The 13,258-nt window shown below is 37.3% G+C and overlaps 1 protein-coding gene across 7 annotated transcripts in view; it reads right to left on the reverse strand.

Annotated features, from left to right (window-relative positions):
* Window positions 1-13,258, reverse strand: part of PRIM2 (DNA primase subunit 2) — an 804,531-nt gene that overhangs the window by 595,998 nt on the left and 195,275 nt on the right. Inside the window, exon 8 of one of the 7 annotated variants that reach the window (XM_037842556.1) lies at window positions 9,742-9,791. The exons of the other annotated variants lie outside the window; for them this stretch is intronic. Within the exon in view, the coding sequence (XP_037698484.1) occupies window positions 9,783-9,791 (9 nt within the window). The 3' untranslated portion in view covers window positions 9,742-9,782. Of the gene's footprint in view, window positions 1-9,741; window positions 9,792-13,258 lie in introns of those variants that run through there. 7 annotated transcript variants of the gene reach the window in all.

A 13,258-nucleotide genomic window follows, 5' to 3' on the forward strand; every position in this document is an offset into this window, starting at 1 on the left:
AGTCTCTTCTCTTCTTTCCCCTGTGGATCTAATTATTCAGGATAGCCCTGACTCTTCCACCAGTCCCAAAGTAAAACTACCCGCGTCTGGAGGGAAGAGCACAGGGAAGAAGGAAAATGAGGGCCAGGTCAAGAAACAGAAGATCAAAACCGTGTTCTCTCAGACCCAGCTGTGTATACTCAATGATAGATTTCAAAAACAGAAATACCTCAGTCTCTAGCAGATGCAAGAACTTTCCAACATTCTGAACCTCAGCTACAAACTGGTTAAGACCTGGTTCCAGAACCAGAGAATGAAATGTAAGAAGTGGCAGAAAAACACCAACTGGTCAAAGAATGGCAACAGCGTGATCCAGAGGGGCTCAGCACCTACAGAATTCCCGGGACTCTACTCTTCCTATCCCCAAGGGTGCTTGGCAAACACTTCCGGTAACTTCCCCATGTGGAGCAATCAGACCTGGAACAGTCCAATTTGGAGCAGCCATTCCTGGAGCAGCCAGCACTGGTACACCCAGCACTGGTACACCCAAGCCTGGAATAACAACCCAGTCTGGAACAATCAGTTCCAGAACAGTGGAGAGGAATCCCTGCAGCCCCAGGTCCAATTCCAGCAAAATTCTCCTGCCAGTGATTTGGAGGCCACCTTGGGAAGTGCTGGGGAAAACCATAATGTAATAGAGCAAGCTGCTAAATATTTTTAGTACCCTACACACCAAGGATTTATTCCCAAATTACTTCATGAATACCCAGCCTGAAGATGCATGAAGATAAGGGTGAAGATGGGTATAGACTACAAGCTCAATCTGGGCAAAGGCTGCATTACTTCTTTCCTTGCAGAATTATTTTGAAAGCTTTGTGTCTGACTTTATTCATTGGCTAATTAGGGTGGGTATAGGTATGTTATGAGTCTAATCAGAGATTTCAAAGATTTCAAAAATTCAGTGGTCATGGGCCAGATGACCTTGGCTGTTTTGGACAACATACAGGATGAGACAGATGTTTGTGACTATAGATTAGTTTGGATATCTTTAGGATCTAGCCTCAAGAATAGGAAGTAAAAGTATAAAAATGTGTGATGGAGTACTCATTCTAAGGCATTGGGAGGCTTCACTGACTTGTTAAGCTGTCTTGACCCTGCTTCATTGACTTCCCCCATCCCTTCTTTGTTTGCTACTTCTCATTTGTTAATTACTTTACTCTTTGTAGATAGGTGTTTTGTTTTTGCTGCATTATAGTAATATTTTAGTAGTTTGGTTGATTTATACATTTTTAAGTGCAGATAAATAAAATATACCCATTTAAAAAAAAAAGAGTCAATTCTCTGAACACAGACAGAGCAGACAGCTTTTCAGTCACTTCCGTCAATACAGCATGCTTCCTAATCAAATCATCTTTTCTGAATAAAAGCAAACAAAACCACCTAAGTAACAACAACATATTTCTAAACATCTGTTCATTCCATAATAGAAATATTTCTCAAATCTACCCCTTCATCTCAATCTCAAGTTTCATTTCCTTTTTCCTAAACTATTTATACATGTCCATTCACTATTGTTTCTGTCTCCATTCTTGCCTCTTCCCTAATCTATTCTCCACATTGAGGGCAGAGTGAAATTTTCAAAATGAAAGGTAGTCACTCTCCTAATTAAAACCATAATAATTACCTTAGGCTTTCAGAATAAAGTTATTACACCCAGCCCTTCATAAGACATTGTCCTTAAGAATTTCCTTTTGGGCCACATTACTGAGACAAAGGAGCACAGTGTGAGTGTGACTGACTACACAGTTTCTGTCAACTCAACAAAACACAACAGGAGTACATAAGGCAGAAACTTGGTATAGCTTCAAATTTCTGGAACACATATGCTCAATAATTTCATTACACCCTCTCAAAACACACACACACACACGCACACACACATCATTTTTAAGTTTGAATTTCAGACAAGAATAATTCCTAAACCATGGATCAACGCTCTGAGTAAGATTATTTCAGGGATGATTTTGAGTTTTCCAAAGGCTGTGCTTTCAACTTTTAAAACAATTACCCTTTTCAGGAAGAACAAGTATCTCTTTATGTGAAGGAGATGAGATAATGGAGATGAGGTAACAAAGCCATCCCAAAGTTACTGAAAGTGGCAAGGTTATCTGCTGATCTTTTCCTAATAGAATGTAAACTTCATTTAAGGGACTGATGACTCCATTGTTTTTTCTGAAACTTCTCTATGAGCCCATGTCATTACCACTCACAGCCACTAGACTATGAAGGGCACTGCATCCCTAGTACATGCAACATAATAGATGTTCAATAAATATTTATTGAATGTGTGACAAATCCAAGAACTTGTAACTGTAATTCTATTAATTGATGAAAAGGGAATTATATCCATACCTACATTTCATAGTTAAAACTTTTCAAATTCCTGCTTTGAGCAAAACTAAAAGTGGACCAAGTAAATCACAATGGTCAGCTTTCTACAAATGCAAAATACTGCCATAGATTTTTGGCATTAAAAACTTTCTTCTACAATCTGAACTATGTCTAGTTTTTAATAGACTTTTGTTTCCAAATGTTTTCATTTTTTTTTCTTTTTAGGGAAAATGCAGTGTTCTTGACACGTAAATCATCAAAAATGAAAGAGAAACATGTATCACAATTTACATGTGGGAATCTGAAATGGGTTGTTAAGGATTTTCATGGGAGCCATCATAAAAGGCGGTATAACTTAGAGCTTATGTCTTATTATTGTTGAGAAATTGGAGATGTGCTATTAAGATATTCTTCATTATTAAGACTATATCTAGTATACTAAATTAATTAACAGAGGGTTTAGGCTGTTTTTAGGTAATTTGATAGATCACTGTTGCTTAAATAAATCTCTTTACAAAGATTAGTATCTGTGCCAGATTGAATATATTGTGTCCCCCAAACGCCATTATCTTTGATGTAATCTTGTGTGGGCAGACCTATCAGTGTTGATAAGATTATAATTCTTTGAGTGTTTCTGTGGAGCTGTGCCCCACCCAGCTGTGGGTGATGACTCTGATTGGATAATTCCCACACACATTCGTGGTGGGTCTAAGTTGAGTCACTAGAGCCATATAAATGAGCTGAAGGACGGGGAACTCAGTGCAGCTGAGAGTGAACTTTTGAAGAGGAGCTACAGCCAAGAAGGGCACTTTGAAGAAAGCACAGTTGCTGCAGATGAGACAGAGTATGAAGATGGCCATTGAAAGCAGACTCTTGCTCCAGAGAAGCTAAGAGAGGACAAATACCCCAAAAGCAACTAAGAGTGACATTTTTGAGGAACTGTAGCCTAGAGAGGAACGTCCTGGGAGAAAGCCATTTTGAAACCAGAACTCCGGAGCAGACGCCAGCCATGTGCCTTCCCAGCTAACGGGTTTTCTGGACACCACTGGCCATCCTCCAGTAAAGGTATCCGATTGCTGATGTGTTACCTTGGACACTTTATGGCCTTAAGACTGTAACTGTGTAGCCAAATAAACCCCCTTTTATAAAAGCCAATCCATCTCTAGTGTTTCGCATTCCAGCAGCATTAGCAAACTAGAACAGTGTCATTGAGTAAATCCTGCACTTCACCATATATTTGAACAAAAAAAATAACAATACATTTTATTATTAATAGTCCTCCTTTTAATGCCATTAAGTATCACATAGATTCAAAATATAAGAGAGAAAAGAGAGTCTGGAAGTGTCTGGCCTAGCTTTGTCATTTAACACATGAAGAAACCAGGTTTCTCTGGCCAACATAGCCGGTTGCTGGCACACGCACAAAGCTTGTGCTAGCATTTGAGATCTGGACTCACACAACACAGGGCACTTTCCATTGCCACACCACCAGGCAGGGCACTCTGCACATGTGATCCTGTAAGAGTCCACTGCCTGATCCCAGTGTGTTTCTGTCCCCTCTTATTCCCTTCGCCTCTCAAAATAGGAACGGTGCTCTTCAAGATTCACTTCACTCATATACCATCATCTTGAAGATTCCCAGATTTTTGCAAGGAGGGTTCCTTCACATCATTTGGGTTTTGGCTCAAATGGGACCTACACCCAGAGACCTTCCCTAACCACCCTTGGGGTAAAGTAGCACCCTGTCCACAGGTTTTTAACTATTATTCAGGTATCTCACAGCATTTATCACTACCTGAAATTATCTTATTTATTAATTAGCGCACTTGTATCTGCGTCTCTCTCCCTACAAGAAATATAAGCTCCATCATGGCAGGAACCTTTCCTGTCTTGCCCCAAATCACTTTTTCCCCACTACCTAGAACAGCACCTGGCATGCAGTAGGCACCAAATAAACATTGCAGAGGGAGGATTCACCTGTCTCAAATATTTCCAGAAGAAGCATGGGTTTAGAAAAGTCTGTATTAGACACTGAACCTTTTGGTCTTGCAATTCTAGTGTTTAAAAAAATAAATATGGCCTATCACACATATATAGACACATTTCTCCTTTCATATCTAGCAGAACAGAATTTCTCAAGTCCTTCTTTTAAAAAGGGGTCCCATGATCCACCACTTAATGCAGTTGAAACTGTGGCTCCCTGGTACAAAGGAAACAAAAAGCACCAAACCCACAGTCCAAAATTTAAATTATGGACATACTATAACAGGCACTACCAAAAAAGTAAACATGACATAGTTCCTTCTAATCTATGCCTTTTACTTTTTGTTTTGTCATTAAGTGATAGCTACAAGGGTATATAACAGGAAATATCAACTGTATTGGTTAATGTGTCAACTTGGCTAGGCTATGGTGTCCAGCTGTTTGGTCAAACACTAGCCTAGTTGTTGTTGTGAAGGTATTTTGTAGATGTGATTAGCATCTACAACCTGTTGACTTTAAGTCAAGGAGATAACCCTCCATAATGTGGGTGGGCCTTATCCAATCATTTGAAAGCCTTAAGAGCAAAGAACTGAGGTCTCCAGGGGAAAAAGAAATCCTGCCTGAAGACTATATCAACTCCTCTCTGAGCTTCTAGCCTGCTGGATTACTCTAAGATTTCAGACTTGCCAGCCCCAACAATTGTATGAGCCTAGTTCTTACAATAAGTCCCTTAATATAAACACACATACATATATTCTGTTGGTTCTGCTTCTCTGGAGAACCATGACTGATACATCACCTGAATACATTTTATTTCCACACTATGAAAAGTTTCATACACACATCAAAGTTCTAAGTCTTTTACAGTCAGCACCCGTGTACTTACTACCTTGAGTCCACCAGTAACATTTTACCAAATTTCTTTATAATGTTTCTATCCCCTGTAATAATTATATTTTATGACTGGTTTTTACCAAAGGATTCCTCCTATCTTATTTCTCTTTTTGCTACTTTGATGAATTTGATGTGGATAGTGTCCAGAAAGATAATTTGCTATAAGACAAATGACAAAGAAACCTCACCTAACCTGCCAAGACTAGGTCAACTACTTCAAAAATTTATAGAAAGTAAATAAGGAACAGATTGGGTAAATATGACTCTATTGAAATAAGACTTACCTAACACATGTATAGAAACACATTTTGTCATTTAAATCACAATGCTAAAACGAAAGTGCTGTGTTTAAACATTTTTCAAGACACTGTTGCTAAATAAATGGGACTCTCTTTCTTGTGGGTAAGTTATTTTGAAAGGGAGTCCAAAATATTTGTCTCAAAACATCTTTACCCCCCAAAAACAAAAAAGTTCAGGAAAACTGCAATCCAAATTCTAATTAGAAGGTTATTCAATTCAAGGATGGAAAAACCTGGAAATAAAGCCTATCTTCTCAAATTTAAAAGTTATCTTTAATTTTAAAGTTAAAATTATGAAGAAATTTTATATTCTTCATAAATACAGGACATATATTCTACATATATACAGGACCGTTTGGGGTTATATTAAATTATCTAAAGCCATAATAAAGTTAATTCATAAATGTTAGTCTAACTAGACCATGAAGTATTCTAGGCCAAATGAAATTATTTTACTATTTTATTCAGTATTTTCTTTTTAATATTGATATGTAAAACTGAATAAGTCAAAATAAATGACAAACATATGCATATTGTTAGTAAAATAACCCCCTTCTCTAAAAAGAAGAACTTTCAACAGAGATGGTAAATTTTAGAAATTTACTTTTTCTCTCATCAAGCAAAAGGTTAAATATTTATTCTTTAAACATTTATTGATACCTATTAATACAGTACTTTTTTTAAAAATAAGCAGTCTTTCTTCATTGAACAATACCATTCTTAATTTCTGAAGAAGCATTTACAAGTGGTGTATCTTGTAATAAAAAATGTTACATTAAACTAAAGCTCACAAATATTACCACGCAGCAAGAATTTACACATTCATTTCTCATTTTGTGTCATTCCTCTATTCAATAATTTATAGTAATACCTCTTTCTTTATATAATAAATATAAATTTCTTGGCTAGCATTTCAGGCCTGATCCTAACTAACCCTCCCTTTCCCAATACACTCATGTACTAACCTCCTAGCAGTCAAATTTAATAAGGACTATTATAAGGTATAATAGAATACAAAAGAAGACGGTTTGCCTCTGTCACTATCAGTCAGATAATTTTTGTACTATGTTTTGTTTCATTTATAGATTTTTTTGCATGTTTATTGTGTTTCTGTAGATAAAGTAGGCAGACAGTATTTTCTACTACTTTATATTTCTTACAAGCCTTTTAAATAAATACTAAAATTTTTTCAGAGCTTAAACTTACGGGAAACTTTATTTAGTCTTCTTTGTAAAGCAATCTAGTTTAAAAGAGAGTTGAGGTTAAGAGAAAAGAAAGTATATGTATTAGGTATCTATTAGACCTAATATGTACCAGACAATGGTTTGTGGGATATTCAATTGCCTAAGATATGGCCCCTTTCAGTCTAGCGAACATGACACATACACCAACATTTACAGCATGTGCTTGGCATAATGCTTGGCCCCCATAACTCTTCAAGAGTAAAGTAAACACAGAAAATATTTTCTTTTTGGATTTTCTACTAAAAGTGGACCTCTCTAATATATTAAAAATAAGCCTGATCAGCATAGATAAAGCAAATATTTAGAGTTATGATCTCTATTCAATAGTAGCTTAAAAAAATTAGGAGGGAAGAGATTTATTGCAATTTTGGTTTCCTCCAGGGAAGGAGAGGGACTGGAAACAAGGGAAACTTCAATTTTATCAGCAGTTTTCTCTCCTTTACCTTAAATTCCAAAAAAGAAACAAAGTTCTAAAGCACATACAAGTTAACATTGGTTAATTCTGGGAGTTAAATACATGGGTGTTTTGTTATATTATTTTCCATACATTTGTCTGTTTGAAATGGTTCAAGGAAGGTAGGGAGAGAGAAGTGACTGACTTTCTAGCTGTGTGAGGAATGGCTTGGAGAAGGGCAAATTAAAATAGAGGCAAAGGGACCAATTAAGAGAGTAGCAGATGTAGTGATCCAGGTATCTAAGATGAAGAAACAAATTATGGCAGTGACAGCAAAAATAAGAAGACTCGAATGTGAGAAATACAAAGGAAATACACTCTATAGAACTTTGTTGCCTAAAAGAGAAGTTAAAGAACATCCAGGTGGGTGGGTAGATCTATTAATAGCAAGGTTAGTGGATACATGAAGAGGAAGTTGACAGAGGAAGGGAAGATTTAAGATTAGTTTTAGGAATGCTGAATCTGAGGTGCTTTTGAATATTCAAGAGGCAACTGAATATATATGGCTCTACAGCACAGGAGAGGATATGGGGCTGAAGATTTAGATTTAAGTGTTACCAGCAAATAAGTAGTAGCTGAAGCCATGGGTCTGGCTAAAAATTCCCAGGAAATATGCATAAAGCAGAAATGTCCAAGTACCACTGACTAGCAGGGGCTTATTTTAGAGCACTGTGTTGAAAGTTCACTCCAAGCCACATTCAGGAAAAAGTACAGGCATGATAACCCATGTCTACTCCGGACTTGAACCAGGAGACTGGAGATACCTGCTGGGTATGTGCCATCTCTAGTTGGAGTAAGATAATAAGAGAAACAAGGAATTTTGCCAAGACAAAGTTTTAAAACACTGGTTTTAAACAATTGTAGATTTATTAGAGAACACAACCAGCAGCCCCTTTAATTTAACTCTTAGCTGCATACCTAGAATAAATGAATTTCAATTTGTGAAAAAATGTTCCCTAAAGAAAGCACTCTACCTCAAGCTGTGAAGTTGACTGTTGCTCTTAAACCCTAAAGGATATTTTGCTGTCAGCCAGTTGCTATTTTGAAGCAGAATTTTTTAAAGGAGCTGATAAGGGGCTTGCAGGAAGAAAATATTTTTCATGATTTTCTTCTTCAAATGATGGATGTGAAGGGAGGGAACAAGAATACACAGGAGGTAAATACATGAGTAAATGCAATAAACCGTTCTTAAGAGTCAAGAGATGTTTTAAAATAAAGGTGGTTCAATCAGTTAAAAATTAAAGAACAAAGGGTGGCTTCATTTTAAAATAATAAATCTCTTCTCTCTGAACTGCCCACCCAACATTGGCTAAATCAAGACACATAAAAATTACAGGGAAACAATGCTCACTTCGAAAATATTGCTCAATTTGCTTCTCTGGTGTTTTTATCCTCTACCACTCACTTCGTGCTCCTTAAACTCAAGAGAATGTGCACTTAATATCAAAGCTTTACCTTAAAAGAAATCCAAGGTAGGTAATCAGCACAAATTAGTCCTCTTTTCTTCATGTAATATTTTTCTACTCAAAGAAGCAGAACCATACTCTCACCTAATGATATTAGGGCAGTAGCATTTACACACATTTACAAATGAAAAAAAAAAAAAGATTTTTCTTCATAAAAAACTAATACGGAAAGTTTTTTACATTCTCCTTATTCAATACAAGATTTGAGATGGCTCCAACTGCATCTGATCACTCCCCAAAGAGTATCAACTCTAAATCTGGAATCCCAACCCTTTTCCACTAAATCAAAGATGCACAAATTATGCTTATGTACAATAAGGGACACACTCCTATAAAGGAAGAACTTAATTTTCTGAAACCAAAAGGCATTAATTTATTTAAACAGACCTCACAGCAACCAAAGGATATAGCTCGAAAGAGAACAGGCTGTTCAGCAGAACTATCATTTTTATTATTGGGACCAAGGCAGATGTCAAGTAAAATTCTAACTTTTACAAGCAGCTGCTCTTTTAACTTCATTGATTTTAACAACGGAAGTTCCTGTGTCTTTTTAAACTACATTTTCTTATAATAGTAACAGATCCCAATTACAAATCCCAAACTGTGACATTCCATATTACTTTCTCCCTTGCTCCTGGAACCAAATTTGCTCTCTAGTTTCATGTTCTCCCTTGGTAGCCTGAGATGCTGTTTGCCCCTAATCAGTCTAGAGCCTAGGTGCCCACAGCACTTTTGGGTTTTTATAGGACTCTGGCACACATTATCTCGCTTGATCTTCATGACAGAGTTGGTTTCATCTGTACAAGGCATTGGTACATGGGAATTTCTCTATCAGCTGGCCATAAACATGATTTTCAATATGTAAGCTCTAAAAACCAACCAACGACCTCGTCAAGCAAAACACATAGATTCCATTTGAGCTCTAAACATGCCCAAGTAGTTTAATTTCCAAAGAATATTAAACAGTGCAGAGTTAACAAGATATTTCCAGTTCAGAGGTCTGAATGATATGAAGAACTGAGAGAGCAAACCTGGGAATATTGCAAGCAGACATCCCCGTGCTGATTTTTGATCACGAAACCTATGGTGTGAAAAGAAGCTTGTTATTCAAAGGCTAACCTAAGCACCTTCCCGAAGCTCTGTATCATTTAGAAATGTAAAACAATTGCTTGAGCATGAAAAAAAGGTATTAAGAGATATTCCATGATAAATGTACATGGATTGCTGCATTTTCTTCCTTAGAGTAAAAACACCCATAAAATCATTTTACTACTAGAATCTCTGACAAGTTTGGTTCAAAATTCTTATGTTACTATAGCAAGCAGTTTCACAATTAGACTTCTCATGGCAAAAGATCTGGCAAGTGTAATTCAACATGTTTTGTTTTTCATGTTGGCACCCTAGAGACTGAACTATCAACCTTTTGTTTGGATTCTTAAAAGACTGCTTTCGTGGGGCAGGAATGACAGCAGGGGCAACACAGCTAGCATTCCTTGTGTTTTTACCATGTGCAGGGCACTCTGTTAGGAGCATTATATAGACTCTAATCCTCATAACACGCTTAAAGTCAGATTATCTCTGTGGCTTCTCAGGGCTTCTCAAACTTCTCAGCCAAAGGTACCTGGAACATTCAAGGAGAGTGAACATGTGACCTTATTCCCTAAGCATTGACTTCTTTTAGTCTCAGGTATTTGTCTTAAAAATGTATTCAAAACTTGCATTTTACTCTAGAACATGCTGTTTTCAGGTTTTGCTGTAAAAATAATGTTGAATTATGTTATCACTGAGTAAAACTGATTCTTATAGTACCGTTATTCTCCTGTGGCTTTAAATACTCTGTAGGATATTTAGCCCCATATACTTGGCCATCCTGTAGCTTTAGAAAACATGTTTCTACATTTTAACTCCTTACAGCCCCCTGAGAGAAGTCTCTGGTGGTATCGAGTTCAGGAGTTGACTGAAATGATTCTGAGTTTTGCTACATTTCGCTAATCATGTCCTATGTGATTCCATACAACTTCCACAATTACAGATAGATAGACCTGCATTTGTTTATGCCATAAATACTTATGTACAAAGATTTTAAAAACCATTTAAAGTATTAGATTTTTCATTCATTTAATAAATTTGTGACGCATTAACTGAAGTTCTAAAGTTCCTAATCTATTTTATCATATTTTCAATTTATCATTTTTGTCTCCCAAAACTTCTATACCATATAAGCCTAAATTTACAGTTGTCAATTTCTTATTTCATGTAACAAATACACTTATCTGGGTTTTCCAGAACTAGACTGTTGCTTTACTGTTTATTGTACACATGAATTGTGAGCAAAATCTTATGTGGAAGTTTCTCACAAAGCTTTCTAAATATGCACATAAATTCTACTATGTGAACTACTATTACCAATTGCACATATAGACTTCTAATAAATGTTTAAAAGACTGCCCAGACAGAATTGCAGTCTTCTTAGTTCAAGTCGTTTATCTTCTTTAAGTAGTTTAGTCCATGATTCCTTTAACTTCCACTGAGTACATTTCTTGTTGTAAATGTCAGACATGCAAGCTGTCTATTACAGTGGCAATCTTATCTCCTTTCTAAATATTACCAGTGTACCATTCATTATACGGAAACTGAAAATTAAACATAATCCATTCTGCACTACACTTAAATAAGTTCTTCATTAATGTCAAAGGATCCACAATTACAAAGTGAAGAGACACAAAAAGATATGTATGTGTGAGTGCATATTTTCTCTTTTTTTTTTAAGGAACTTTTTTTTTTCCTCCAGATCTGGACTATTATTAGTGCTTAGGGATGGAGGAACAGCAATAGGGAGTGGGGTAAAAGGTATAGGTAGGATTTTTATGAAAACCTTTGTAACAGCAATCTGTTGTGTGACCAAACATAGAAAATAGTCCTTGGGAATGCACTTGAAGAACTGCAGGGCCTTAGGTATTTTGTTTTGTTTTTTTAAAAAAGGGATCAACAAGAAACATAGATTTCCATTTTCACCCACAGCTGAACTTCAAACCACTGACTCAAATGTATAATTCAAGGATGATAGCTGCAGATGGTTAACAACATACCTCTAATGTTTGCATGAACAGATGCTGCAGAAAGTATTCATTTGCTCAGTACCTCAGATACTTTTCCTTGCCTCTGTGACTTAGTTTCCCTGCTGTCTCCGAACAGGATAATTTTTACCCTGTTAGTGACCTTGCCTTTGTTTTTAGTTTAGGAAATGTTTTTAGTTAAGTGTGAAATAGCCCAGTGTGCTTCACATCTTACTCATGGCTGAAATAATGAGATATTGCACTATCTTGGAATTCATTCAGTTTAGTTGAAATTTAAGCTATTCTACTCTATTCATGAACAAGTCCTACAATTTTTCCTTTGGGGAAAAAAAAAGGACTATTGGTGAGTGTATGAGAGTGTGTGTTTGGTGGTGGTGAGGAGCCCACACAGTTACTAAAATCTCCCTTGAGCAAACCTGAGACCCAGTAGGACCTTGAGTCTTTGTGCTGATTCACAAATAGATGAGGATTTGGGCACAGGAGCACCATTTGGGGCAGCATAGCATTAAATTACTCTACACTACTCTAGAGGCCCAGAAAAATTAACACAGCTTCCAGGAGAATGGAACACCTGCTTAAACAGTCATTCATCATTTTGCTGACCCCTATGCCCAGTTGCCAGGGATTTCAAGATGGCAGCGTAAGAGCTTCAAGACTCAGTTTGTCCTCCAGGGCAGCTAGCAAAAAGGCAGGAACTGTCTGAAATAACTGTTTGGGGCTCCAGAGACCAAAAGAACACTGTGCACCAGAGAAGAGCAGAAGGAGGAAACTGATAACCTGTGGTGAAGAGCTGTGAGCAAAACTCCTCACACTGTGGAGGCCAGTGCCCATCCCCTATTCTCATGGCAGGCAACCCCAGGATCCAATCCCTGACTGGAAATGTCCTCTTCCCCCAAAACAGGGTAGGCATGGCTAATCACCAACTGCAGCTTTTGATCAGCAAATTCAGATCACTGCAGCTCTGTAATAGGGCGTTAACCAGCCTTGGACAAAAGCAGCCAGCAGCCTCTGCTTCAACCTTGCCTCCAAGAGTGGTAGAGTTGGTTGAGATGCTGAAGAGCCCCATATGCTGGGCAGTCCAGGAAAGCACAGATTTGGGGAGCCATCAAAGAGAAGTATGGCATCCTTCCAGGTCTCCTCCCCAGAGCACATGGGTCCCAGGCCCGTTTTTTGAGTGGGAAATAATCACTTGGGAAAGTCCTGTCTGGGGTGACCCTCCTCCCAAATCTACCCTCCGGGCAAAAGCAGCTAGAGACAATGAAAGGAGTGCTAAAAAACTATAGAGGCAAATCAAAACCAAATAGAACAGATCAACATTCCCAGAGAAGGAACAGGGGAAAGGAATCTTGCTCCTCAGAGTGAAACAATTGCACAAAGAATGCAATCTCAAAACTTATACTGTACACCCAAGGCAAGAATCAGATGAATAAGAGCTGAAAAAATCTGAGCAGTTAAACATGAGCTACTCTAA

This window comes from Choloepus didactylus, chromosome 7 (assembly GCF_015220235.1).
Source record: "Choloepus didactylus isolate mChoDid1 chromosome 7, mChoDid1.pri, whole genome shotgun sequence".
Taxonomy (NCBI): domain Eukaryota; kingdom Metazoa; phylum Chordata; class Mammalia; order Pilosa; family Megalonychidae; genus Choloepus; species Choloepus didactylus.